Below are 27,335 nucleotides of genomic sequence, written 5' to 3' on the forward strand. Positions count from 1 at the left end.
TTATTACACAATCATTTAGAAAACATTTCACTAGAAGGAGGCAACTTAATATTATATACCAATACACTTCAGTACAAAACTTTAAGATTTTAACACAGTTTAAGCTCCCCTGAAATAAATAAATAAATAAATGGCAGTTCAGTTACTTAGAAGTGAGCAAAAAGGCACAAGGTAAGTAGAATAGAGCACATATACTTGTTAGACAGTGCAAATAGTTTTATTTCACCAGAAGATTTCAATTCAAGTCAGTAGGCATAGGCCAACGTCAATGGGCTAGTGTTCTGGATAGGAAAGAGCAGTTCTGGTATCAAACGGTAAAGTCTTTGCAAAAGTTCTCAGAAGTAGTTTAGGCGAAAAATAATAATTTGTTGTGTCACAAGCTGATTAGGCCAGTAAGTTGGGAAATTTTCACAAACTTTCACTGCGATAGTGGTGCACTCTCAATCGGGTTGGCACAGTACCTTAGTATGAAGAAACAAATGCAGCTGAAGTTGTTGGTTCCTGGCAGTTCCTGCAGATCTCACTGTTCCTGAGCCTCAGTCGTGATGACAAGAGGGAGGATGTCGGACTCCTGCACTGCACGGGATCGTCGGAAAACGCAAACATAATGGAGTCACTTCAGTTAGAGTAGCTGTTCTTCAAGCACACAAGCTGGTGTCCTTCCCCCTGGTGAATCCTAACCAGCTTCGTGTAACGCTCACCTGGTATCCACGGGGACGTCACTCAGCTTGTTCTGACCTCTTACGACCTTGAACCCTTCCCTGGAGTCTACTCGACTGGAGACTGGGCCTTGTTTTCTTGGAAAGTGTGCTCTCCGTCCTGCTTTCAGCACAGGGGCGTGTTGGTTGATGCAGGCTCGTTGCCTAGTTACTTCACTGGCAAGAGTCCGACAGGTAAGTATAATGAGTCTTTTGAACAGTTCTCTAACTTGGTTCCTTTCCTTCCTTAGATGATGGCCGGCGTCCGGGGAAGGTGACTTGCTGCTGAGATGAGTAGCGCTGAAGGTGAGTGAGAGCGCGATGCGACCCTTTCGTATTTGTATTGAACTGAGTTATTTTTCTGTGTCTTTTAGGTGCCGCAACGTTTTCAGCGTGGATGCCGGTTATGAAGAAGAAATGCGGTGAGTAAGCGCGGTATGCGGCGCCTCTAAATGTTTCCACGCTAATCTGCAGCGCCTTTTCCCTCTTGCAGATGGATGAGAAGTTCCGGAGACAGAGTTCCCCCAGAGCGGCTGGGATTCAGTTAAGCGTTTGAAGCTCGTACAGTCTTTAAAAATAAGCGAAGATTTGCTGAATGCTTACTAATGCCTTTTTTCTGTTCTTTTCCCTTCTCCTTGGGAAGCGGCGTGCCGGGATGGGAATGACACTGCCGAAGATGCCCGCAGAACAGAAGGATCGATGAATGATGGGCATAAGCGCCGCAAGGTAAGGCTGTTCCTAACGGGTTCTTGTTCTTGCAGGAGCTCAGCGCAGAAGAAAAACGCATGTCTACTGGAGACTAATCCGAAAACTGTGAGGGTCACGCTGCAGGTGCAGAAAACACAAAGCATATTTCTCAGCCTGGGCGTGGCTTAAATAGTCTCTGGGTATCCCAGGTGTCTCTGGGCTTAACCACACCCAAAAGACTAGACTGCACATGCAGTTCAGGGAACCGAAATATGTGGGGGCATCCATCTTGTCCGCATCAATGCACTACAAGTCCAATCCCCAATGTTATCCTATGGGAGTGAGTGAGTCTGGTGCCACAAGCGCCAAGACTGACTCCAAGTGGGTCTTTGGAGGGATGGAGAGGCCCTTGAGGGCCATGTAGGTGATCGTGGCCTGGCTTCAGCCTGACATCTTGGAGGGCTGGGGACATGAGGGGCAGGAATCATGACACTTCGAGAATGGTATCCAGGTGGCTTATGAGTTGATTGGTCCCACAAACTCAAAGGAAGAAGTCTTCCTTGAAGGGGCTTCTCTGTCGAGATGAACTTGGCACTTCGGACCTGCAGCAGGGCTTCACCAGGCAAACCAACTGACCAGGAGTTACAGCAGCCGTCCTCTTCCAGCTCTTCTTCAGTTCTTTCGTTCCAGTGGTCGACTCTGCTTTCCAGTCAAAGAGACTCACCTTTTAAACAGTTCTCTCCCTTTCATTCCAGCCTAGCTGTCACTCATCCAGTAGGGTGGCTGTCCTTGCCGGACAGTCAGCCAGCCAATCACCACAGAGTGCATTTGGGTCTCCTAGGAGACTAAGCACAGGGAGTTTCTGGCACCTCCATCACTTTCTGCCCACCCCAGACACTCAGACGCCAGAGGCGGTCTTCAGTCCTGAAGCCCGCCAAAGGCATACGAACAAAGGGACCAAACCTGGTTTGGCGCGCAGAGGCAAACACTAGAACGACCTTTCCAAAAAGAAATGGCGAAAAAAGAAGACCGGGACCTGTTTAAACAAAGGGGCTTAAGGTGCCATCTTGAAAAACATGGCTCGCGTGATTTTTAGCTACCGGTGTTCGCGGTCGGGAAAAATCATGGTAGTTTGTTGTAAAACCACTGCCACCAGCCTTTTCAATAGGAAAGGGTAAAACTTGACCGCTACATGAGTATTTAGAGACATGGGATACTATGTAACCCCTGCTGCACTCCATTGTAAGCTGGTGTGTGCTAGGTCTAGGAATTTGGAAAGACTAGTAAAGTCAATTTCACTTTACATTCTCTGGGAAACAGTAGTTTATCCCAGAGAAGGTATTTAAACCTTTGGGAGGTCTAAATGACATCCCTGTGTCACTGCACGGAGCGGGCTGTGCAACATACATGAAAAGATGATACCTATGGCGTTATCTAAAACTCCATAATCAAAGAACACAAGTGTAAAACACACATCAAAATACATGAGAGTGGGGAAGAAAGGCTCAATCTTTCCAGGTAAGAAAATCAAGTCCTCAAAAATCCCACAAACTTGCTCGGCGTCTCTCAAATGAAGGGAATTAGCACATTGAGAATTCTCCCTAACAATGGCCAAAGCAGGTCAGGCTCATGCTTCCATCAAGGTTCATCTGGTGGCTATCTCCCGCTACACCAGAGCTCCGGGACGATCGTCGTTCTGGTCACACCGTCCGGTCAAGGAGTTCATCAAAGGACATTTCCGTTCGTTCCCAGGCTCCGGCCAGGGAGCTTAAAGTGGTTCTGACTAGGCTCATGAGTCCTCTTTGCGAGCCCATGCACTCAGCACCGCTGAGGCTTTTGTCGTGGAAAACAGCGCTCCTCGTGGCCATCACCTCTGCACGACGAGTGGGAGAGATTCAGGCCCAGTCCTGTAAGCCACCTTACTTGTCTTCACGACACGTGGGTGGTGCTGCGGACGCACCCCTCCTTCATGCCCAAGGTGCCGTCGGACTTTCATCTAAACGAGCCCTTGGTGTTACCTGTGTTTTGTCGACGCCTTCATGCCGGCTGAAAGGACTTTGCACTTGCTGGATGTGGCTAGAGCGCTGAAGTTCTATGTGGACCACACTAAGAGTTTCCGGAAGATGTCGCAACTTTTTGTGAACTTTGGCCCTGTGAACCATGGGAAGGCCCTCTCCAAGGGTTCCATTTCTGGTCCAGGTGGCTCTCCGGCTGCATTGCCCATTGGCACCGGGTTGGCAAACCGACCGTTGCCTGGCTGCAACTACAGCGTTCCTGTCTGGTGTGCCCCTGCTGGACATCTACAGGGCTGCTACGTGGAGGTTGATGCACACTTTCACAAAGTTCTACTGCGTCAACAGGGATTTCAGGGAGGAGTCCAGAGTCGGCGAGCAGTGCTGCGCAGCCTGTTCGCTTGAAGGTGAGCCAGGTTAGAGAGGCTTAATGTTGAGATGCTTAATGTTGAGCCTTGCCACCTCCCATGGTTGTGCATGTGTGTACTGCTATGTATTCTTTATTTATGAGCATATTGATTTATTTATTTATAGAGCGCTTTACACCAAGGCAAATGTATGAATCCATGGCAGACCTCTTGTGGAGAAGAAACAAGTTACTTACCTATAACTGTTGTTGAATGGATTGTGTCCTCCCATGTATTCCTCATCTTAGATATATCCTTACCTTCAGCTTTGCTGCTTGGGAAAATAAATTCTCTCCACCACAGGGCGCTCTGCTCAAATCCGCGACATCGACGTCCCTCTGCGGTATCAGTCGAGCGTCAACGTCATCCGCAGTATAAAGGGCGTCAGCCGCGTCCGTTGGCCTCAGTTCAGTTTTTCCGATAGCTTTCGCTTCGTACCAAGAAAACGGTGCTTCAGTTCTCGTTAATATGTCTTCATCATCGAACCCTTCCACGCCGAAAACTGGCTTCAAGAAATGTCAGAAATGCGGGAAGAAGATGTCGATAACAGATCCCCATCGGAATTGCCTCGGTCCCGACCTTCGGATAGACGCGTGCGGTTCCTGTCAGGTGATGACCAATAAAGCTATGAAGTTATGTAGAGGTAAACTGCCATTGGGTGAGGAGTCCTCGAAGTCTTCTTCGAGAAGGAAGAAAGGCTCGGCTGAGTCTAGTGAAAAACATCACAAATCGAAGAAATCAAGGTCGAGGAGTAGATCTAGGAAGTCGTCATCGTCTTCAAAAAAGTCAAAGAAAAGGCGACACTAGTCTTCTTCGATGTCTTCAGAAGAGGTTATCACATGTCCTTCTAAACATAATTCCCTGAAGAAGTGGGAAGCCTTCAGAGCCTCACTGTTAAAAATCTTCGAGAATGCAGCGCAGACCCCCTCAAAGAAGTCTAGTGCAAGCCATGTCCCTGCTCATACTAAAAGTAACAGGGGAAGATCTAAGACAAAAAGATCAGACGAAAAATCCCTGATGCCTCACAAACGCCTACCAGTGCAACAACCTGAGGCAAAACTCAACAAAATGGCGTTGGATACTCATCCGCCATTAAAATCATCATCGAAGGCTTCCTCGAAGCCTCTTTCGAAGACGTTGGCGTCCACAGTGTCATCAGGCCACTCAGACTCTTCAGGGTTCCTTCGACTGTATCGAAGCTGTTACCAATAACGTAGATGCCCTTGTCCACGTCTCCGTTTATTCCTATTACTAAATCGACTTCAGTGTCGAAGGCAAGATCTATGCCACCGGATAAGATTTTTCATTCGGAAAATAGACAGGATTTTTTCAAATCCATGTCCTACATTTGTGAGAAGAAATCCTCAGAGTAGGAAGATGTTTCACCAGCTGGTGTGAAGTTTGGAACAAGGGAAGTTCCTGAGGAGCTGATTGACCCTTGATTAAAAAACGGCAGACGTATATGAGTGCCTTCAGACAGCAAGTGGTCTGGATACATCTCCAGAGTATGAGTTTGAAAAACCTGACCCTGCTGATAATGCATATGCAGGATACAGGAGATTAATGAATATGGTAACAGAATGTATGGGATGGAACAGAAATTCCCCTACTTACCAAGAGGGTGACATGACGGACATCCTTTCAGGGGGACCTCAACAAGACCCCATACTTCCTTTTTACATAGCTTTGCAAAGGAAGGTCAATACTGCATGGGAATACCCTGAATCAGCTCCTTCAGTAAATAAAAAATTAACATCTAAATACAGGCCTCCTTCTTCGGACCCTGAATATTTAAGGAAACATCCATCACCTGAAAGTCTAGTGGTTCAGGTGGCCACGTCTACTAGTAATGCAGCATGCCCTACAATTCCCCCTCCCGTAAGATTTTTTTTCTTCGGGTAGCATGGCATTGAAATCTACAATAACTTGCACCCTTGCAAGATTTACATACACCCTGTGGGACTGTATGACAGTGGCAGCTGAACATATCCCTGATGGTGAGGAACGGGAAGGTTTCGTAGCCGTAGTTAAGGATGGAAAGGAGGCTATGGGGGAATGCCCCCAATCAGGTTTGGACACTGCTGACCGCATCAGTAGGTCCATGGCATCTAGTGCTGTGCTACGCAGATTTACGTGGCTGAGCAAGTCAGGTTTTGCACTGGATGTGCAGGCCAGACTTCTCAATATGCCATTTGATGGCTTGAGGTTGTTCGCCAGCAAGGTGGATGAAAGTTTGGGGAAGCTGCAGACCTCTAAAGCCGCAGCAAAGTCACTTAGTGCTGCAATACGACAACCTCAACAACGTCCCTACACAGGCTCATCTTCCTGGAGGGGTCGCCCCTTTCGATTTTATTCCTCATTTCAAAAAGGAAGGGGACAGGCCAGTCAAAGAGGACAAAGGAAATTTCCTCGGGGGTGAGGAAAAGGTGCTAAATCTGCACCAGCAGCGGCAACTGTCCCATCAGCCACTACTGCAGCTGCTGCAAACCAACTCTGAGGTTTTGACCCACAAGACCCAGGTGGGAGGCAGAATCTCTTGGCATCTGGAAGAATGCCAGGGCATTACTTCAGATGCTTGGGCACTGGAAACAGTATCCCAAGGTTACTGCCTTCCCTTTCAGAAGAAACTCAGAATCACCCTCCGGGATACAACTCTGTAAAAATTTCAGACCCGCTCCTGTTGCAGGAAATTTTAACCCTGCTAGAGAAAGGTGCAATAGAACATGTACCTTTAGCGGAGAGGAACAAGGGTTGGTACTCCCCATACTTTCTCATCCCAAAGAAGGACGGAGGATTGAGACCCATCTTGGACTTAAGAAACTTGAATAAGTCCATCAGGAAGGACAAGTTCAAGATGGTTACCCTTTCTCAGATCCTTTTGGCTCTCCAACTTCAGGACTGGTTGGTATCATTGAACCTTCAGGATGCTTACTTTCATGTGCCAATCCATCTCAGGCACAGAAAGTAGCCAAGGTTTGCGATTGGCAACTCTCACTATCAGTTTCGAGTTGTGCCATTCGGGTTGACCTCTGCCCAAGAGGTTTCACCAAGCTAATGGCAGTAGTGGCAGCGAGTCTCAACAGAGGGGAAATTCACATTTACCCCTAGCTGGACGATTGTTTAATCAGGGCACATTCTCCAGAACAAGCCCAGGAACATCTAAGCAAGAACTGCCACTTCCTAAACAGATTGGACTTCTCTCTGAATTTCAAGAAGTCAAATTTGATACCATCAGAGAAACTCCAATCTATCGGAGCAGTTCTGGATACTTTCTCGGGCAAAGCCTCGCCTCCCGAAGAGAGAGCTCACCACATTCTGTAGATTTAAAAAAAAAAATCAAAATGCCCAGCATCTGCCGGCATTCGTTTTTCTAAGGTTGCTCGGTCTTATGGCATCCTGCATTTTTCTGGTGCCAGAGGCCAGATTGAGGATGAGATCCCTACAGTGGGCCCTCAGGAATCAATGGTCCCAATTTCCAGGGGAGATGTCAGATCTTTTGCAAGTCCCGAACAGAGTGGCACAAGATCTGCAATGGTGGGCTTGCAACAAGCATATGTGACGGATACCTCACTCACGGGGTGGGGAGCCCACACCAATGAACTGACAATCAGCGGTATTTGGTCTCCATCGGAGTCCAAAATACACATCAACCTTTTGGAGCTGAGGGTAATCAGACTAGCGCTGAACACCTTTCTGCCCTCTGTACGGGGAAAGAATGTCCTGATAATGACGGACAACACATTGGCCATGTACTACCTCAACAAGAGAGGTGGTGTAGGGTCACTTCCACTGTGCTGAGAGGCAATGCAGATCTGGCCAATACAGGAAGGAATCTCTCTAACGGCAATTTACCTAGTCAGAGAGCACAACACGGCGGCGGACTCTCTGAGCAGGCAGAGCACAGTATCCCACGAATGGGAACTAGCTCAGGAAGTCCTTCAAGAGATCTTTGCCCATTGGGGAACTCCGCAAGTGTATCTGTTCGCGACTGGTGCCAACCGGAAGTGCAAACTGTACTGCTCAAGGGAATTTCCCGTAAGAGGAGCTCTAGGAGACGTGTTTGTGGTGGACTGGGAATTTCCACTCCTGTATGTTTCCTCCAGTCCCCGTGATTCCTCAAGTAATCAGGAGGTTAAGAAAGTTCGGGAAATCCATTATCCTAATTGCCCCTGATTGGGCCAGGAGAACGTGGTACCCGGACCTTCTTGACATGTCCATCTGCCCTCCAATACGTCTTCCACAAAGAGAGGACCTTCTCTCGCGAGAGGAAGGTCGGGTTCTCCATCCGGAGGTCAGGACACTCAGCCTACATGCATGGCTTCTGAGAAGCTGAGCTAAAAGGATTGGGACCTACCGGATGATGTAATGGAGATTTTTCTTTCGGCCAGAAGGCCAGCAACTAAATCTCTGTACCGGTGTCGTTGGAACAAGTTCAGTAACTGGTGCAGAGATAAGAATGTGCAACCTTTTCAATGTAATATTCCTACAATATTGTCTTTTCTTTTACATTTGGCCAATTTGGGCCTTCAAGTTGGCACGATAAAAGGTTATTTGGCTGCGCTATCCATTTTTAAGTGCTCCTCGAGGAGAAATCTTATTTCAAGATACCTTTTAATTGTACATTTCTTAAAAGGGTTTACTAATGTGTTTCCTCCAATAACCTTTCAAGTACCTGTGTGGGATCTAAATTTAGTGTTGAAATTTCTCACATGTATTCCGTTTGAGCCATTGCATTCTTGTCCATTAAGGCGCCTTACTCTAAAAACAATACTGCTAGTGGCAATTACTTCAGCCCGCAGGGTGAGTGAGTTGCAGGTGCTTTCTTGCAAACCTCTTCACACCATCTTTCACAAAGATAACGTTGTTCTTAAGGTCAAACCATCTTTTCTACCGAAAATTGTCTGATTTTCACCTGTCACAAAAGATAAAATTGCCTACATTTTATCCTCCTCCTCACGCAAGTAAAGAGGAAGAAAGATTACAGATTAGAACCTAAAATGGCTCTTAGTTTCTATATATCGCGATTGGCTAAATTTTGTCAGTGTGACCAACTTTTTATGGAATATTCTGGCCGTAAATTAGGGCTGGCAGTGACAAAACAAAAATTGTCCAGATGGATAATTTTAGCTATAACTGAATGTTAAAAATTGGCTGGGAAAGATCCTCCAGATGGGCTGAGAGCTCACTCAACCAGGGTCATGGCGACTTCAACATCTCTTGAAAGGGGTGTCCTGATACAACATATTTGCGCAGCAGCCACCTGGTCTTCCATGCACACGTTTTTGAAGCACTACTCCCTAGACGCGACTTCTTCACAGGGGGAGGGGGTTTCTTTGCAAAATCAGTTCTTCATACTGTACATGATATTTATGTACTCCCTCCTCCAATTCAAACCACTTTGTAAGCCTATCTAAGATGAAAAATACATGGGAGGACACAATCCATTCGAAGAACAAGTTACTTACCAGCTGTAACATTCTTTCGACTGGATATTCCTCCCACGTATTCCTCACCGACCCTCCCAGCCTACCCCACAGTACAGTTTGCGTGTTTTACACTCCAAGTTCCTTTACAGCTTTGGTTACTATTTATTGGCTACAACATATGAAAAAACAGAACTGAGGCCAAAGGGCGCGGCTCGAGCATTTATACTGCGTATGACGTCGACACTTGATGGATACTGCCAAGGGAGATCGTCGCAGCAGACTCGAGCTGAGCACCCTCTGGTGGAGAGAGAATTTCTTCTGAAGCAGAAAAGCTGAAGGTAAGGATATATCTAAGATGAGGAATACACACCTGCAGGGGTGGACAGTTCTTGTCCTTGCAGACAGTTCCATGGCCATGCGCTGTCTGAATATGCAAGGGGGCCCTCACTCTCATGGCTGTCCAAACTGTCTCAGAACATTTGGAAATGGGCACTAAAACACATGCTCCTACTATCACAACCTGTTCCACGGCAACACAATCTTCTGAAAGACTTACTTATCAGAGACTTGCACCTACCCTCCAAGCACGAGTGGCGCTAGCAAGAACATATTCTTCACAACATCTGCAGAATGGGGTCATCCAGAAATTGATTTGTTTGTGACGCTTGAGAACGCCCAGTGCCCAGATTACGCCTCCAGGTAACCTCGGAAACAGTCCAAAGGGAACAGTCTCTGGATAAAGTGGTCCTGGAGATTTGCCTACTCCCTCTCAGGCTGCCGATCCTCCTACTCAACAGGATAATGCACAAGATACGCCAGGAACAAGTCACGCTGATCCTAGTAGCACCAATGTGGGCCCGGCAGCCATGGTTCTCTCACCTTGTGAGAATGTAAGTCTCTCCTCCCAGGAAACTGCCTTGTCCATTCAACATGCTATCACAGCTCCTAGGGAAAACACTGCACCCGTGCCCCCAAACACATTACTTGGAAGCTTGTCTCCTGAAGTCATAGTGTTTGGGCACCTACAACTACTTCAAAGATGTATGGACATTCTTGGCGAAGCACGGAAGCCTAACACAGACATTGTTACTCGAATAAGTTGCAACCTTTTGTAATTTGGTGCAATACTAAGAACATCACCCAAATGACTGTTCACTTAAAGATATAGTCCTTTATCTAACAGACCTCTTAGATTCAGGACTTGTGTTCACCCCACTTAAAGTCCACCTTACTGCCCTCTCTGCGTAGACCACATCTCAGAGTAAGATTTCCTGTTGGAAAATCCCAGTGATTAAGGCATTCATGGAAGGGGTAAAAAGACTTCACCGGCCATTTCTAACCCAACTCCTGGATGGGACTTGTTCTTACACGACTAATGTGACCTACTTTTGAACCAATGCATTAGGCTAGTCTTAAGGCCCTCACCTATAAGACTGCTTTTCTGATGGCTATTACCTCTATCAGGGGAGTTAGTGAACTGCAGGCTCTCTCAGTTCAAGACCCATTTGTTACCTTTCACAAAGACAATGTGGTACTGCGCGCACACACCCACGCTTTGCGCCTAAATTCTTTTCCAAGTTCCACGTGAACCAATCCATAGAACTTCCAACTTCAGAATCTCACTAATTCAGCTGAAAGAAACCTCCACTACACGTTAGGAAAGCAGTGGTATATTACTTTGATAAAACTAAACCACTAAGAAAGACAAAACTCTGTTGCCGCAGGTAGAGCAGAGGGCCCGTCTCTAAGATGGCTATTTCTAAATGGATTGTTAAATGCATCACACATTTACTCACTTGCCAAGAGAGATTTATCTTTTACGCCTAGAGCACATTCTAATCGAGGCACAGGAGCTACTATAGCCTTTATTGCAAATGTTCTTCTTCATTCTGTTTGCAAAGCAGCTACCTGGAGTTCTGCTCATACTTTCAATCAGCATTACTACTTAGACACACACACTCTGAGTCTTATTCTCAGATGGGACAGGCAGTGCTAAGACATCTCTTTGCTACAGTTCCTTCACCCATCCCACCCATATCTCCCAGTACTGCTAGCTAGGCTATGCACAGCATGTGATTCTCAGCAGATTCACAAGCATCAGAAGACCTGCATTAATCAGCATAATTGTATTTCTGAGGATTGTATCTGCTTAGATTCACATGTGCACACCCTTCCTCCCCTCCTGGAGTAGAAGGTACATCGACATCTTACATCTTCTTTTCTTCTGTACTCATTCACGCATACTATAAGGCTCCCTCGCGGCAGACCAAAAACAACCTGTGGGTCCTCAATGCGTGAAGGATTTTGGGTACACTACATGTCAAGTTGGGGGATAGTGTTACAGTCCCGCTCATGTCGACTTCCCTTTTCGATCTTCGAAAGAAAGATGCAATACTCCATGATTACCACTAGATGTCGGACTATATGCACAGCATGTGAACCTAAGCTGATACAATCATCAGAAATACGATTACGGTATGTCATCTATTGTCATAATCACTGTAGGTCACCCTTTCCAATAGGAAATACTAGTATTATGGTAACCATTCCATTTGTTTTTACCTGTTTTGTTGGGGTCAACTGGGTCCTATCCAGGCCAGTACGGCGATTCCAATTCTATCTACTGCTGTATTCCCTCTTGGACATTTTCCTAAAGTGTGTAACTCTTTTTCCTCCTCCCGTTCTATGACCCATAAGGGCCTATTATTGCCATGATAAGTTAGTTATCTATGTTGTGTTTTGTGGGGTGCGGTAGAATTAATGTTTAACCCATTATTATTAAGTTTTACTTAAATACTTGATTTGTTGCTATATTTTCTAAGTACATATTTGACAGTGTTTTAACCTCAATGCAGTACTAAATAAATATATTTATATATATATATATTTTTTTTTTTTACAGTATATTGTGTATGATCTATTTTATTGTGTGTGTGTCTGGGCCTAGGCATACTTTGAAAACAGCCATCCCTCCTAAGATTAAAGTGTGGCTGCTCTGCCACACTACCAGTTGAGCATGTTGGGACCACTTGGACACCCTCTGTCACTAAGGATATAGCTTCCTACTCCCTTCAGCAGGGGACTGTTGAAAAACGTCCCTAACATGCACATGGAAGGGTCAAATGTTTACAGTTAAAGTCAATTAACTCTAAAATTCTTCAAAAAGAAGTGTCTTGAATGTGGTGGAAGTTCATTAGGTGTGGACACTTTATTTTGAAGTTCTTTAAGCGTTTCTAGTATAGAATTTGTTTGTCAAAACATATATAATTGTTAACTTTATCAAAGCACGTAAATGGTTGAAAACAATCGGTGAAGGAGCATTGTGGGTAACCTCAACAAGTCTTTCTGTGTCCCTATAATAGGAATGCCCCTGATGATGCCCAAACTAAAACACAAAAACGAATTATTAAACTCTAGACCAGCCATCAGACAATGCACATAATGTGACTTATACTGCAGTCTGTGGAAATACAATTACCCGTAAGTTCCCTTTTCCATTTTGATGGAGCTGTGTGATGGAGATGGCCAGATTTCAGGAGTCGCTAGTATACATGGGTGATCCTTGAAGAGTCAGTGAAGATGGCAAGCAGAAAACGGGAAGAGAATGACCACGGTAAATGTGGATGTATGCAGAAGTGGGGAATTATAAGAATTTAGGGGTATGCAAGTAACCACGGAGTGGGAAATAGATTGAATGGGGTAAAGACTGTAGAAATGGGGAGGTTGTTGTTGGGGGGGAAGGGGGTGTATCATTGTTAGGCTACATCCCCTCTTCTACTGAGACACCCAGCACTTTTTGCTGGACATCTGGACCTTTTTCTTTTTTCCTGAATGAGTTGATCCTTTTTCCACTCATTAATTCTTAGGGAACTCTATTCTTTGTATTCTACCTGTACTATGGAGTCTGTCTGCTCCATAGCTCTTAAAGGCATCTGTATTTTTACTATTGCAGCACACAGCTCCCTATGGGCAGTGTTGCTGGGGACCCTTGGGTGCCTCCTTTGAGATTATTTTTCTTATCCTCAGGTAAATGTTCTTAAGGATGCAGAGATACCTAGTATCTCTCCTTAAACTTTATAGTCTGACTAAATGCCACACATCACCTTATGTGGAGTGCCAAAGGGATTCCAAGTATCCCCCTTCTCTCTGCTCCTGTGACTTTTTAGTCAGATAGACAATCTCCTAGTTATGGCTGGTGGCAGTAGACCAAAAAGAAGGCTCCTTCTCTTTGGCTGTTGGGAACAACCAGTCCCAAGGCAAACTTTGATTTTAGCCATCTCCCGAGGTCCTGTGAGTTTCCAGAGCATGCAAATTCATCCTAATCTTTGCTGAGCCATCAAGGACACTCCAGAGATCCCATCCAACTCGCCCAGACCCCCCTCATCAGAGTGCAGGAAGCGAACAAGATTAACCAGGCGATCTGCGTCCTTTGCTGGTGCTGCAGAAAAGGCACCAAAACCAGAGAGTGAACCAAGAATTTGCTGAAAGTCATGCCCCCGGTCTTCCCTCGAGACTGCTGCTGAGCGACTCTGTATCATTGTCCTGCTTTCAGTCATCAGACCAAGGAATCTAGAGGTCAGGTCCAGAGCTGCAACATCGTGAAGCATCTAGCACAAACATTTTCTTCTAACCAAAGGAACTGTGGGGAAAAAGGTATTGCTTGCCTGATACCAGAAAGTCGCACCAGAGCCTTGGAGTGCACGTAGAGGGGTCCAGGGCAACCCCCTCTTACCTCCGACACAAGCCACTGCTTGTGACCCTTTAGTGAGTCCTTGAACAGGGTCTCCAACATTAGTTAATCCTTCTTGTATCTTCCTTCCTAGAGACTACAAAGTATCCACAGGAACTTTTGTTTTCTTCTGCTTTGCAAGACTTTAAACCAATACTAACCACCTTTTAGCTAGGGTTGCCTTTTTGACTTTAATTGGCTTGCTGTGCTGCAAAACTGCCTCTAGAACCTGAGGCTCAGCTAGGGTAACACTAACCATAGGTTTCTTCCCCAGAAATCACTATCTTATATGTGCATGCAGACTAAATACAATTACCGTATTATTTTGCGGGTGCTTGGGGTTACTGATAGAACTGTCAAACTCCTGTAATAATTGTATGCGTTCAGCAACTACCAACTAAGAAGTGACTATTTGAAATTATTGTAAAGTGTATCTGTGTCATGGTTTCTGATATTTGTTAATCTGCTTAGAATCACATGCTGTGCATAGTCCAACATCCAGTGGTCACTGCGGAGTATTGCATTTTGTTTTTCGTAGTCGAAAAGGGGACGTCGACAAGGTGTGTCTGTAACACTATCCCTATAGTGACGTGCATTGTACCCACAATCCCTCACGCGTCGAGGTTCCTCAGATTGTTTTTTTTCCGCCCAGGTATTGGTCGCCTTTACGCGGAGCTCCTCGAGAGAAATTGCAAGAACATTTACTCGACCCTTTGGTCGTTATTTAACATTATACATTACATTAGAACCCTCCTTCGACGTCGTAGCTGCAAAGCTGTTTCACCGCCGAATAAGAACTTCGACGGCGGTGATTTAGACGGAGGAGACCCTTCGGCGCTGCCGAACACGTGGCCTGACCTCGACAGCCTAAGACAGTAGGGAGATTGGGGTCGTGGGGCATTTCTTTTTCATTCTGAGAATGCCTTTCTCTTTACCCTCCCTTTCCTTTGGGGTCGTTATCACGCTTAACTGTATCCTCAGCTACGGAGAGGACTCCCTTTAGATTTTGCCCGCGCTGCAAGGGAAAATTCACTTGGAAAGACAAGCACAAACGGTGTAACCGTTGCTTACCCCTCGACCACAAAGAGGACGGCTGTGCGGCCTGTAAGCTTCTTAAGCCAAAGACTTTAAAGGACTGCAGGGTCAAGAGGTGGGCAGCCTACGCTATGTCTAGGTCTGATTCCTCACCCGCCGCCACCGAGTGTGACGAGGATAGTGATAACCCGACCTCCGCTTCGGAGGTTGTAGACCTCTCTAGGGAGCGTTCCAGCTCCTTGTCGTCTGTCCCCGGCCCCGACAAGCTCGGCTCACGCCCTGCTTATGGGGATGAACACCCCGGCGACACTAACAAACACAGAAAACACAAACAAACACACAACCCACGGCACGTCTTCGTCGAAGACGAAGAAAGCCCTAGCGCCAACAGAGACGTCGGGCCTACCGGCGACCTCCACCGACCGTAAGGGTCGCAAGCCCTTCCTGCCACAGCAGACGCGTCTAGCGACTTGGCTATCCGTAGACAAGGGCGCTACCACTAAGACGGCAGGCGACGCGCCTCATCAGAGTGCGGTCGTCGCCGAAAGAGACTCAGCACCGCCTAAAGCGACGCCAGACTTACCCTCGGAGGAATTCATCGTCGAGAGCTTTACACGTATTGTTTCCAAGGACAGCCAGAAACGGATGGCGAGTGAAATGCTGAAAACCGCTCAGAAGGCCAGAGAAGCACCGAAAATGCCAGAAGGAAGGCAGGGACAGCTCCCGCCATCGAAAGAAGGCCCTAGCATGCAAGACGGTTTCTCAGAAGGCAAAGGGACCTTATCCTCAACGTTATGGGACAGACCTAGACGAATACAGGCAGAGGGACCTCCTTTTTCGCCTCCAGACCATTCTCGTTTACCATACTGGACTGTTAAAAGATTCCAGTCATGTATGGACAAGCTGGACAGATTCATGACCGCTCCTGAAAATAAAACACCTAAGAGACCAAGGGAGGCGCTTCAGGAGGACCCTAGGGCTAAATATCCTAGATTATTTGACCCCCTTCAAGAGGAGATGAATACTTATGACCTCACTGAAGAAGACTCTCACTTCCAGGAAGATGAGTTCTTAAATAGTGAAGAACAACAAAACCTCGGAATAGAAGAAGGTTTTGACAAACACTGACATGGGTGGGGGAGCTTCGAGAAAGACCCAGATGAAGGTGGCTCACAGCCCTGGCAGTCACCAACAGAGTCTACAGACCCTGACATCTTAAACCTTCCCTCTCCTCAGACCACACCGGTCAGGAATCCATCACTAATAGATGATCAACCCACCTTCAACGCGCTACTTCGGAAGGCAGCAGCTCATTTTGAGATCGAAACTGGTGAAATTACCCCATATACTGATTTTGTGGAAAAAATCATTAATGAAAAACCTCCCACTAGTCAAACCAATCCCCTCCTCGCCTCAGTTAAGAGACAAATTACTCCATCGCTGTCCACACCTGCACTGGTAAGAGGGGTCAATCCCAGAATTGAAAAATTGTTTAACCCCTCTCATTCAGACCCATTATACATTAGAAGTCACTCAATTCTGGACTCCTTGGTGGTAACTACCACAAGGAAAAGAGTGGGTGTTCTGCTGTCAACCAGCGAAGCACCCCCAGACAAAGAAGGAAAGAAGCTCTATGCCCTGGGTAAAAAAATTACAGCCTCAGCAGGTTTTTCAACCAGAATTGCAAATAATAATACACTACTTGCAAGTTATGCTGATGCCCATCGGGGAAAATTACGGCAAGACCTCGAGGAAGTCCCTGAGCCCTTAAGGACTCGCTTATTGGCCACAGTAACAGAAGGAACTCTGGTTAACCAGAGCATCATTAAAAACACTCTTGATGCTGCAGAAACGGTTGCCCGTTCTTTGGTGCAGGGAATTCTTCTGAAGCGTCATGTCTGGCTCCGCAATTCCGGTTTTAAGCCAGAAACCAAGGCGCCACTCATTAATAAACCAATAGAGGAGTCTAACCTCTTTGGGAAGGCAGTGGACGAGGCACTGGAGACTGCAAAGGAATTCGACACCATCAAGACCTTTGACCAAATCTCAAGGCCTCCCAATAAGCGAGGATTCGGCAACAAACGCTTTTTTCGAGGCCAACGCCAACAACAGCAACAACAGCACACCGCAGGGAACTGGTCCTCTACTCAGGGAACCAGTGGCCAGTACACACACAGAGGACAGCGCCGTGGCAAGGGCAGAGGTCGGGGGGCCCCCACTCCCAGAGGTTCACCGGCTACTAACACCAAATGACCCGAAGGTTCGGGTCCCCTCCCGTGCATCACCGGTCGGGGGCCGGTTAACATCTTTTCTACCAGCATGGGAGGGAATAACATCAGACCGATGGGTATTGTCAACTATAGCCCACGGGTACTGTATAGAATTCAGTTGGTCCCCCAAGTACAGACCCCCAAGGGTACGACGCCCATCACTGGAACACCTCGCCATTCTTCTTCACGAAGTGGAACGACTGCTACTAAAAGGAGCAATAGAGGTCGTGCCTCTATCACAGGTAACGGAAGGTATTATTCAGTGTACTTCCTTGTACCCAAAAAGGACTTAACCATGCGCCCTGTGCTAGATCTGCGCCCAGCGAACACATTTTTCAAACCTCAAAAATTTCGCATGGTGACCCTACAGGAAGTAATCCCCCTACTTTCGCAGGGAGATTACATGACAACACTGGACATGAAAGATGCATACTTTCATATTTTCATGTTGCCAGCGCACAGAAAATACCTCAGGTTCATGATAGAGGGCAAACACTACCAGTTTAGAGTGCTACCATTAGGCATAGCGTCAGCGCCGAGGGTATTCACGAAAGTACTGGCAGCGGCCAACCTGCACAGTTTGTCCATCCCAGTATACCCTTACCTCGACGATTGGATCCTAACAGGGGATTCTTACGAAACATGCTTCTCAAATACCCAAAAGACTGTAGACCTTTTGTTCCAACTGGGCTTCTCCATCAACGAGAAGTCGTCCAGCCTAGACCCCAGCCAGATCAAACAATTCCTACGGGCTCTAATTCGAACAAAGGACGGCCACGTCTTCCCCTCCAATGAGAGGGTCCAAAATATGCTGTTTCAGATCCCTCAATATGTGGCCGGTCGAGAGATGACAGTGCGCGTCATGTATATATTTGGTACCTCACACGCGACTGTGCATGCGCCCAATGCAAAAGTGGCTCAACAGCCAGTGGTGTCAGGCCAGCGGACAATGGGACGATCTAGTGGTGGTCTTGCAGGCCCTGGTTCTCTCGCTACGGTGGTGGTCGAAGGAAAACCTTGTAATAGGGAAACCATTCGCCACCCCCGCAGTGGAGGCCACTCTAACAACAGACGCATCCCTCACAGGATGGGGGGCTCACCTATCCCATCAGACTGCACACAGAGTTTGGACTCCCGGTGTAGCGTCCAAACACATAAACTTGCTGGAACTGCTAGCGGTCTTCAAAACACTGAAGGCTTTCCAGGCACACCTGCAAGGAAAGACAGTGATGGTCCTCACAGACAGCACCACAGCCATGTACTATCTGAACAAGCAAGGGGGCACTCGCTCTCCAGGACTGTCCAAGCTGTCCCAGAACATCTGGAAGTGGGCTCTCAAACACAACATGTTCCTGTTGTCACAACATGTACCAGGGGAACTCCATCTGCTGGCAGACGAACTCAGCAGAGACTTCCCTCTGCCCGCAGAGTACGAATGGCGGTTACAAGAAGACATTGTCTTCGACGTCTTCACACAATGGGGATTCCCAGAAATAGATATGTTCGCAACTCTGGAGAACTCCCAATGCCAAGATTACGCCTCCAGGTACCCCCAGAACCAATCCAGGGGGAACGGTCTATCAATACCATGATACCATGGTAAGGGAAATTTGTTTACGCTTCCGCCCCCCCAAGACTCCCCTTCTCAACAAGATAGTGCACAAGATGCACCAGGAACCAGTTACCATGATACTAGTGGCCCCTATGTGGGCCCGGCAGCCATGGTTCACTCACTTGATGGAAATGTCTCTATCTCCTCCAGTGAAACTTCCCTGCCCGTACAACATGCTGTCACAGGACAAGGACAGAATACTACACCCATGCCCACAGACCCTGAATTTAGCAGCCTTTCTCCTGAGGTCATAGAATTTGGACATTTACAACTCCCTCAAAGATGCATGGACCTTCTTAAGGAGGCTAGAAAACCTAACACCCGTTACTGCTATTCCAGCAAATGGAAAAGATTTGTCTTCTGGTGTAGAGATAAGAGCATCAACCCAGTTGACTGCTCTCCCACAGATTGTTCTTTACCTGACTCCCTTATTAGACTCAGGTTTGGTCTTTAATTCCATTAAAGTTCATCTAGCTGCACTTTCCGCATACACCACTTCTCAACACAAAGTGTCATGGTGGAAAGTCCCAGTTATTAAGGCCTTCATGGAGGGAGTAAAGAGAATACACCCTCCTATAGCTAACCCAACTCCCAGATGGGACCTAAATGTGGTACTTGCCAGGCTTATGGCATGAACCCATGCACAAATCATCCCTTAAGAACCTCACTCTTAAAACTGCTTTCTTAATAGCTATCACCTCCATTAGGAGAGTGAGTGACTACAAGCGCTCTCTATACTAGACCCCTTTGTAACAGTTCACAAGGATAATGTGGTTCTACGCACACATCCTAGGTTTGCACCAAAATTAATTTCTAAATTCCATGTCAACCAATTAATAGAAATGCAAACATTCTTTCAGAACCCTTCAAGTTTGGGAGAAAAGAGCCTGCATACACTAGATGTACGCAGGGCTGTCATGTTTTACATGGAAAGAACTAGACCTCTGAGAAAGACTAATCAGTTCTTTGTCTCGGTGGCAGCAGGAAGAGAAGGAGATGCAGTTTCAAAGTCCACTATATCTAGATGGATTGTCCAATGCATCACTCTCTGTTACACTCTTGCTAAGAGAGAACTACCCTTCAAGCCAAGAGCACATTCTACTCGAGGCACTGGGGCTTCCATAGCATTAATTGCAAATGTCCCTCTAGAGTCCATTTGCAAAGCGGAAACCTGGAGTTCTGTACACACCTTTACAAAACACTACTGTCTAGATGTCCACTCTAGATCTGATTCCCAGGTGGGGCAAGCAGTGTTAAGACATCTTTTTTCTACTGTTCCTTCTCACACCCCACCTCCAACTCCGGGTACTGCTTGCTAGTCTATGCACAGCATGTCATTCTAAGCAGATTAACAAACATCAGAAGACAATGCATTACTTACCGTAAAAGCATTTCTGATGGTTGTATCTGCTTAGATTCACATGCGCCCACCCTTCCTCCTCGCTCGGATGGAAGGAACATAGACATCCTTATCTTTCTCTCTTTTCTGTACTCACTCACGTCTAATAGGCTCCCTCAGGGCAATATACAAACAGAGGGACCTCGACGCGTGAGGGATTGTGGGTACAATGCACGTCACTATAGGGATAGTGTTAGACATGCCTTGTCGAGGTCCCCTTTTCGACTACGAAAAACAAAATGCAATACTGCGCAGTGACCACTGGATGTCGGACTATGCACAGCATGTGAATTTAAGCAGATACAACCATCAGAAATGCTTTTACGGTAAGTTATGCATTGTCTTATTGTGCTAAGTATTTAACAGTGACTTGTGTAATTATAATAAATATATATTTTAATATACATTTATGTGCAAGTGTTTCTTTGTGCTTTACCTGCTGGGTTCAGTGTACTTACCTACAACTTGCATCTTCCTCTTAAGATAAGCCTGACTGCTCTGCCACTCTACCAATGCCCTGAGTTAGTACAGACTGATACTAAGAGTTGGGTAACTACAAACCACTGGCATAGCCTGCTAAAGTCTTACCTCCAAGTAGGACTTTAGGAAAACTCCCCTAACAGTTGTACATTGGATATAATGTTAGTCTGAGTTGATGGATTCTGTACACAATTGCAGGAAATGGGTGTGTGAAGATTGCCCTCACATCGAGGATGCTTATTGCTACACCATCCACTTTTTCCTTTGCCCAGAGGCCTTTGAGTAAGAAATGTCATGGGTTGCCCGGCCCTCTGTTGGATGACTTGTTTTACCAAATCAAATCCGTTATGGGTTCACCTGCTTTACATTTTCGGAACAGAGTGCTGGAGGTCCACTACACTGTGGCAGAGTGCTAAATCTATACTATATAATACAGTTGTTTAACTTTGTTTGTAAATTGCCACTTACAGTGCTTCTCCTCTCTAGGGACTGAATGTGTCTCTTCTGTGGACACAGCTGAGCCTTCTGGGAAAGGGTCCCCCTGTACAGAACTCCCAAATCAAGGTGAACATCTGACTGATGAAGGAGGAGAAAATGACAGGTGAGGCAGTCATTAATTGGCAACACTGCTTTATATGGCATCTGGCCAAAGAAAGCAACTTACTGGTTCTTAATATGTGACTTCGAGGGAAAGAACTGAGGCAACTGACAGAACATATTAGTTATGAAACTTTAATACACATGATTAGTAACTATCTATTTTCAGAGTTGTCTTGGCAGTCCGCAGACTATCATTCATCAATGGGTCAGTGCTTTAAAGCACAAGTAATGCTGTCCTTCCCGGATTCTCATCTTTGTGCCCCTTGAGCATGATTTTTAATCTTCTCCTTGTCAGTTTGATAGCTACTTTCTCCTAATATTTATGACTTCTAATACAAGACAATACTTTTCTTGTAGAGTACCATATCTTAAACCCCATATCCCTAGCAATAATAGTGATACTATTTATTTGATCCATAAAATGAGTACAAAGATGTGAAGTGCATTGATTTAATTAAAAAAAAAAGTGTCTTCATCACAGTCCATCTGCAAGGTTAGGAGGCCTTTGTGCTCTGAAACCCCTTCGATAAGCTATGTTTTACTACTTTCGTTGATTCAATAAAATACATTACGATCTACAACAAACTTTATCTTGGTCGGACGTTGTAGCAAACAAAGTTAAATTATGCAATGTAAATCTGCAGGATATATCCTGCATCACTATTTCAACTCCCAAACTGTATTGAGGAGCAACCCTCTAGTCGATATTGTTAACATGTGATATTTAACCAATTGGTTTTGTTGGGTAAGTTCCTATTCTCCAGCATGGGGTCTGGCATGGATTCACATGGTCAGGAATATTCCCCGTTGTCAGGCCGGGAATCCCCAGTAAAAGAATAAACAGTTTAACTTTCACTTACAAACTGTCTTTCTCCTATAAACCAATCACTGAGCTCTGGGTCATACTGCCCCCAGCCAATGACTTCCCTCTCTCTAAGCCCCCTTCTCTGGCAGCATTTTTCAGATTTTTACTGCACGTTGAAGTGCTGGGAGTCCTCGTGTTTTGCTCAGAGAGCTTTTCTACGTTTTCGCACTTTTTCGATAAAATAAGTTTCTATTTTTGTCAAATAGAGCCATTGTGCTCTTTCATTCCTTCGACTGGCAAGCGGGGATCCATTGGTGTCTTTCAGCGCCCCTCAAGGGCAAGAATCGTCGAGAGTTTCATCGAACATTCCAGAAGGCCTACACCGCACACCGGACCATGTCGGAGGAGAAGGAGGGAGGCTCCCTCTTCAAGCTCTGATCCATTTGCGGATTGAGGAACTTGTTTGTGAAGGACATACCCTCCCAGTGCCTCTACTGTCTCCATCCGGACCACAGGGAAGCGGATTGTGAAAGCTGCCTTGGGTTCTCCAAGCGCATCGGCAAGGATCGTCACAGTAGGTTGGTGGTGTGGCTCAACGGCAAGGCCTCTACCCCGTGCGGTAAGCAGGGGCATGCCTCACCCAGGACCAGCTGGTCCAAAGAGCGGGCTTTTAAGTCCTTTGAGGGCGCTCCATCCGTGGGGGCCAAAGACAAGGCCAAGCTCTGTGAGTCCGTTTCTGCCGCGGTCACCGCGCAAGCAGGTCCTGCGACGAGCAGGGCACATTCATCTTTTCCATCTGACTCCATCTCCAGTCATCGCTCCAGCTCCTCCTCGGAGAGGAAATTGGTTAACCCAGGAGTAGCCGTAGAAAACCAAGTCGCAGGGAAAGGTGTCCGACCTGCCCCTGAAGGCCCAGGTGGTCCAGACAAAGTCATCCTCGACGATCGACCTGGTGGCGGTCGCCCCCTTGATGGCAAAAGGGGCTGACCCAGTCCAGGGAACCGGCGGCGCCCTGAGTGGCCCTACCCCCGTGGCAGAAGGCCTCCGCCAAGCCGGTGGAGAAAACACTGGAGAAGAGGATGCCATCACTAAGCCCGAGACGGACCCCTCAATCATTGGAGGCCATTAAGACGGACACAGCCCGTGCCCTGGGCACTCTTCAGCAGCATCGTCCATACTTTTGTGCCTCCAGCGGAAAATTAGGCAGATCGGTGGAGGGTCCTCCTTGTACCGTCAACCCTCCCAGTCCATGACCCAAGAGGCCTACAGGGGCCACCCCAAGGCTTTCGGTGGAGGTGGCTGATGTCGCTCCCAAGGCAGCATGCAGGCCCCAAAGCAAGATTGAACTGGCCAGTACGTCTGTCCCCACCCATGCCCCCCAGTGGGAGGTCGGCAGACAGGCATCGTCAGGGAGTGGGAAAGGATCTCCACCGACCGATGGGTGCTGCACGCTCTCACCCACAGAGACACTCTAGTTCCAGCAGAAGTGTCCGCAGATATCACCTGTGGCCTGGCAGGAGCAGCACATCCCTCGGCTCCTGCAGGAGGTACGGGGTCATGCTACAAAAAAGGGGGGGATAGAGATGGTTCCAAAGCAACTTGCTGGCTCCGGAGTCTACTCCAGCAACTTCTTGGTAAAGGAGAAGACCGGGGGCTGGAGGCCCATTCTAGATCTGCGGCGCCTCAACAAATACCTCAAGTCCCAAAACTTCAAGATGGTCATGTTGCAGCACGTGTTCGGCCAACTGGAGGAAGGGGACTTCTTGTTGTTGCTGGATCTGGAGGATGCATGCTTCCACATCCCCATTCATGAGAAGCATCAGAAGTTCCTGTGCATCGTTGTACAGGGAAGGCACTACCAGTTAAAGGCCCTTCCCTTCGGACTGAAGTCCGCGCCCAGGCTGTTCACTAAGTGCCTGGCGCCAGGGGCGGCCCATCTGGGTCTACAAGGGATACATGTGTACCCATACTTTGACAACTGGCTCATCCGCGGCAAGTCCACGGAAGTAGCCGTTGAACACACAGAGGACTGTCCGGCTGCTGACAGATCTGGGGTCTCTGTCAACTATCCAAAATACTGCTTGATACCTTCGCAGAACGCGCTATTTCTAGGGGCCAGGCTCAACATGGTTGCCTGCCTCTTGGCCCCCTCGGAAGAGGATAGCAGCCATGCTAGGCAAGGTACAACGGCTGTTGGCACTGAAGACCGCCACGGTGCGGATCATCAAGTTGCTGCTCGGCATGATGTCGTCGTGAATTTACCTGGTCCGACTCTGCAGGTTGCAGATGCAACTCTTTCAGGAATTCCTGGATGCTCGGTGGATCCAAGTTGCCGGAAGCTTCGTATACAAGATTGTTCTCGATGAGGAGTTCCGTGGAGCGACAAGGTGGTTGGGCGTATGCTCCAACATCTCCGGGGACACGGATTTCCAGAGCCCCCCATACCAGGAGACGGTCACCACAGACGCTTCAGGCTTGGCTCCTGTAGCCTTAGAGTTCGGATGGTACGAGATGACGGCGGACTGCAGGGAGGTCCTTGCCAGGGCCAGGGCGCCATTGACTCTTCAGTGCTACGGGCACAAGTGGAAACTGTTCCCAATGTGGTGCCGGACGCAGAAGATCAACCCGCTGATGGTCTTGGCTCTGCAGATTCTTCTGTACTTGTTATCCTTGGCCAAGGCGGGGCTGGCGCGCGCCACTATCAAGGTGCATCTGGCAGCTTTCTCCCGCTACACCAGGTCTCCAGGACTGTCATCTCTTTGAGGAATAGACGATGGGACCAAAGGGCTGTTTCGATCGTTCTCGCCGGTGAAGGCCCCTGCCCCGGTGTGGGAACTCAACGTGGTGCTGACGAGGCTCATGGAGGCCCCTCAAATGTCTTTCGTGGAAGACTGCTTTTCTCGTGGCCATCACCTCTGCCAGGAGGGTAGGTTAGATCCAGGCTCTTTCCTGCAAACAGCCTTATCTGACTTTTCACGACACGAGGGTGGTGCTGCGGACGCGCCCCACAAGCCTTTGGTGTTGCCTGTGTTTTTTCCAAAACCTTTGTTGGCTGAAAGTACTTTGCCATCTCTGGTTGTGACTTGTGCGCTGAAGTTCTTTGACATGCACAAAGAGTTTCCGGAAGACATCTGAACTATTCGCTAACTTTGGCCGTGTCGTCCGAGACCCCATTCCACCTGAGCAATCACTGCAACGACGCGTTCCTGTCTGGTGTGCCCCTGCTGAACATCTTCAGGGCTGCTACGTGGAGGTCCATGCACACCTTCACAAGATTCTACTGCATCGACAGGGATTCCAGAGAGGAGTCCAGGGTCGCCCAAGCAGTGCTACGCAACCTGATCGCTTGAAGGTGAGTCTCTTCCGGAGGTAAGAGTATTTGCTTCTGTTGATTGTTGCCACCTCCCGTTGTTGTGTAATGCTGTACTGCTATGTATTCTTTATTCATGAGCATGTGAATCCATGCCAGAGCCCATGCTGGAGAAGGAACAAGTTACTGACCTGTAACTATTGTACTCCAGCATGGATCTGGTATGGATTCACATGTGAACCCTCCCTCCTGCACCTCTTCTTAGTCATACTGCCACTTTACGTGCTACCAAATCTGAAGATGGCTGCCAGAGGAGGTGCTTTGGGAGAGGGCAGTCATTGGATGGGGGCAGTATGACCCAGAGCTCAGTGATTGGTTTATAGGAGAAAGACGATTTGTAAGTGAAACAGTTTTTTCTTTTACTGAGGATTCCCGGGCCCGACGACGGGGAACTTGTTCCTTAGGTGGTGGTTGCTGTGCTTTCGCCCAATCCTTGGTCTGGGCTGCCTGATGCAAGTAGTATTTTCACAGGGTACTTGACTGGTACCCCCGGCGTGCGTCTCAGGGCCCATATGTGAACCTGAAACTACGTACTGGCTAGTGATGTGCAACCAGATCAACCTGTGTGCCTTACTGCTTGTGCTCATTCTCTGGCAGTGGTTACTGCTGCATCACTAATGATCTCCTCACTCTATAAGAAACTTGAGTTACCCATCTGCATTTGGACCTACGAGCACACAATTGACGTTTGATTTGGGGTGGCAGTGCATTCCGAAAAAAAAATTACTCTCCCGTCCCCTTTCCCCCATACTGTATGGGCGTCCCTTCCAAGGGACGGGAGATGGAACCTTTTTCATCAGAAAAGAACCTTTTTCACCAGAAAAGATCCTTCTTCCCCTTCAAATTTAGAGGCGCGCGTGGGTGCGGCCCAGGGAGCATGCGCTGCCCGACTCCGCCCTCCGGCGCCACACCTCAGTCCCCTTTTCCACATCGACGGGAACGCGCCGAATTCACCAGCGCTCCTGGGTTTGGCTTCGGCCATGTAATTCCACGCGCGGATACTTCTTCTTTGTCTTTTTTATCATTCAGGTACTCGGTCCTCAGGCGTCGCGCTCCTCCCCTGCGCATGTCTACTTCTACAGGGTTCAGCAGGTGTCCATCCTGCAATGGGCTCTTCCCAACTTCAAACTCCCACGCCCTCTGCCTATGTTGCCTTGGCCCAGACCACGGTTGGCAGTCATGTTCGGCGTGTGACTCGCTGTCCTTGAAGGTGCTGAAGAACAGACTCGCCAGGTGGAGGGAGCTTTTTCAGAGGTCGCTTCCAGAGGATCTCAAGAACTTCATGGAGCATCGAGCCAGGCCCAAGGTAGGGCCAATATTTTCCAGCGCACCCTGCAAGGGAGGCTCCTTCCCAGGCACTCTCCAGCCCAGGAGGGAACGACCAGGTCCTGCTACAGCCTCCGGCCTTCAGGTCGAGGGGTCCTCGGAACCTCCCCGGCGCAGTGTCGAGGGACTGGAAGGTCTTGTACCGGGTGTACACCCGAGGGGCTACGTCCCTTTACCGGCAATATGTCCGAGGGGGCGCCTAAATGCAGCTCTACTGACCCCTGGGTCGAGGGTCTTACACCTACCGGGCAGAGGCCCGAGGAGCAGAGTAGGCCTCATGATCCACATGCAAGAGTCTTGGACGAGGCCGGGCCTAGCGGGCTGAGCAACACGTTGCAGGCACGTGGCAGGCAGCTCGACAAAATGGCCGCCACGCCAAAAGGGGCACACCTGTCTGATGCCATTCCACAAATTCGGCGAAGAACGAGTGTCAAGGTGGGACTGGCCTCAGCCAGGTACTTGGCCTACAGTCTACCCCT

The 27,335-nt window shown here is 47.9% G+C and overlaps 1 protein-coding gene across 10 annotated transcripts in view; it reads left to right on the top strand.

Annotated features, from left to right (window-relative positions):
• Positions 1 to 27,335, top strand: part of ARHGEF1 (Rho guanine nucleotide exchange factor 1) — a 1,792,426-nt gene that overhangs the window by 926,104 nt on the left and 838,987 nt on the right. For all 10 annotated transcript variants that reach the window (XM_069640923.1, XM_069640913.1, XM_069640921.1 and 7 more), the window contains one exon: positions 21,242 to 21,356. In XM_069640923.1, the coding sequence (XP_069497024.1) occupies positions 21,242 to 21,356 (115 nt within the window). The remainder of the gene's footprint in view (positions 1 to 21,241; positions 21,357 to 27,335) is intronic.

Source organism: Ambystoma mexicanum, chromosome 1q (genome assembly GCF_040938575.1).
Source record: "Ambystoma mexicanum isolate Mex_15411 chromosome 1q, UKY_AmexF1_1, whole genome shotgun sequence".
Taxonomy (NCBI): domain Eukaryota; kingdom Metazoa; phylum Chordata; class Amphibia; order Caudata; family Ambystomatidae; genus Ambystoma; species Ambystoma mexicanum.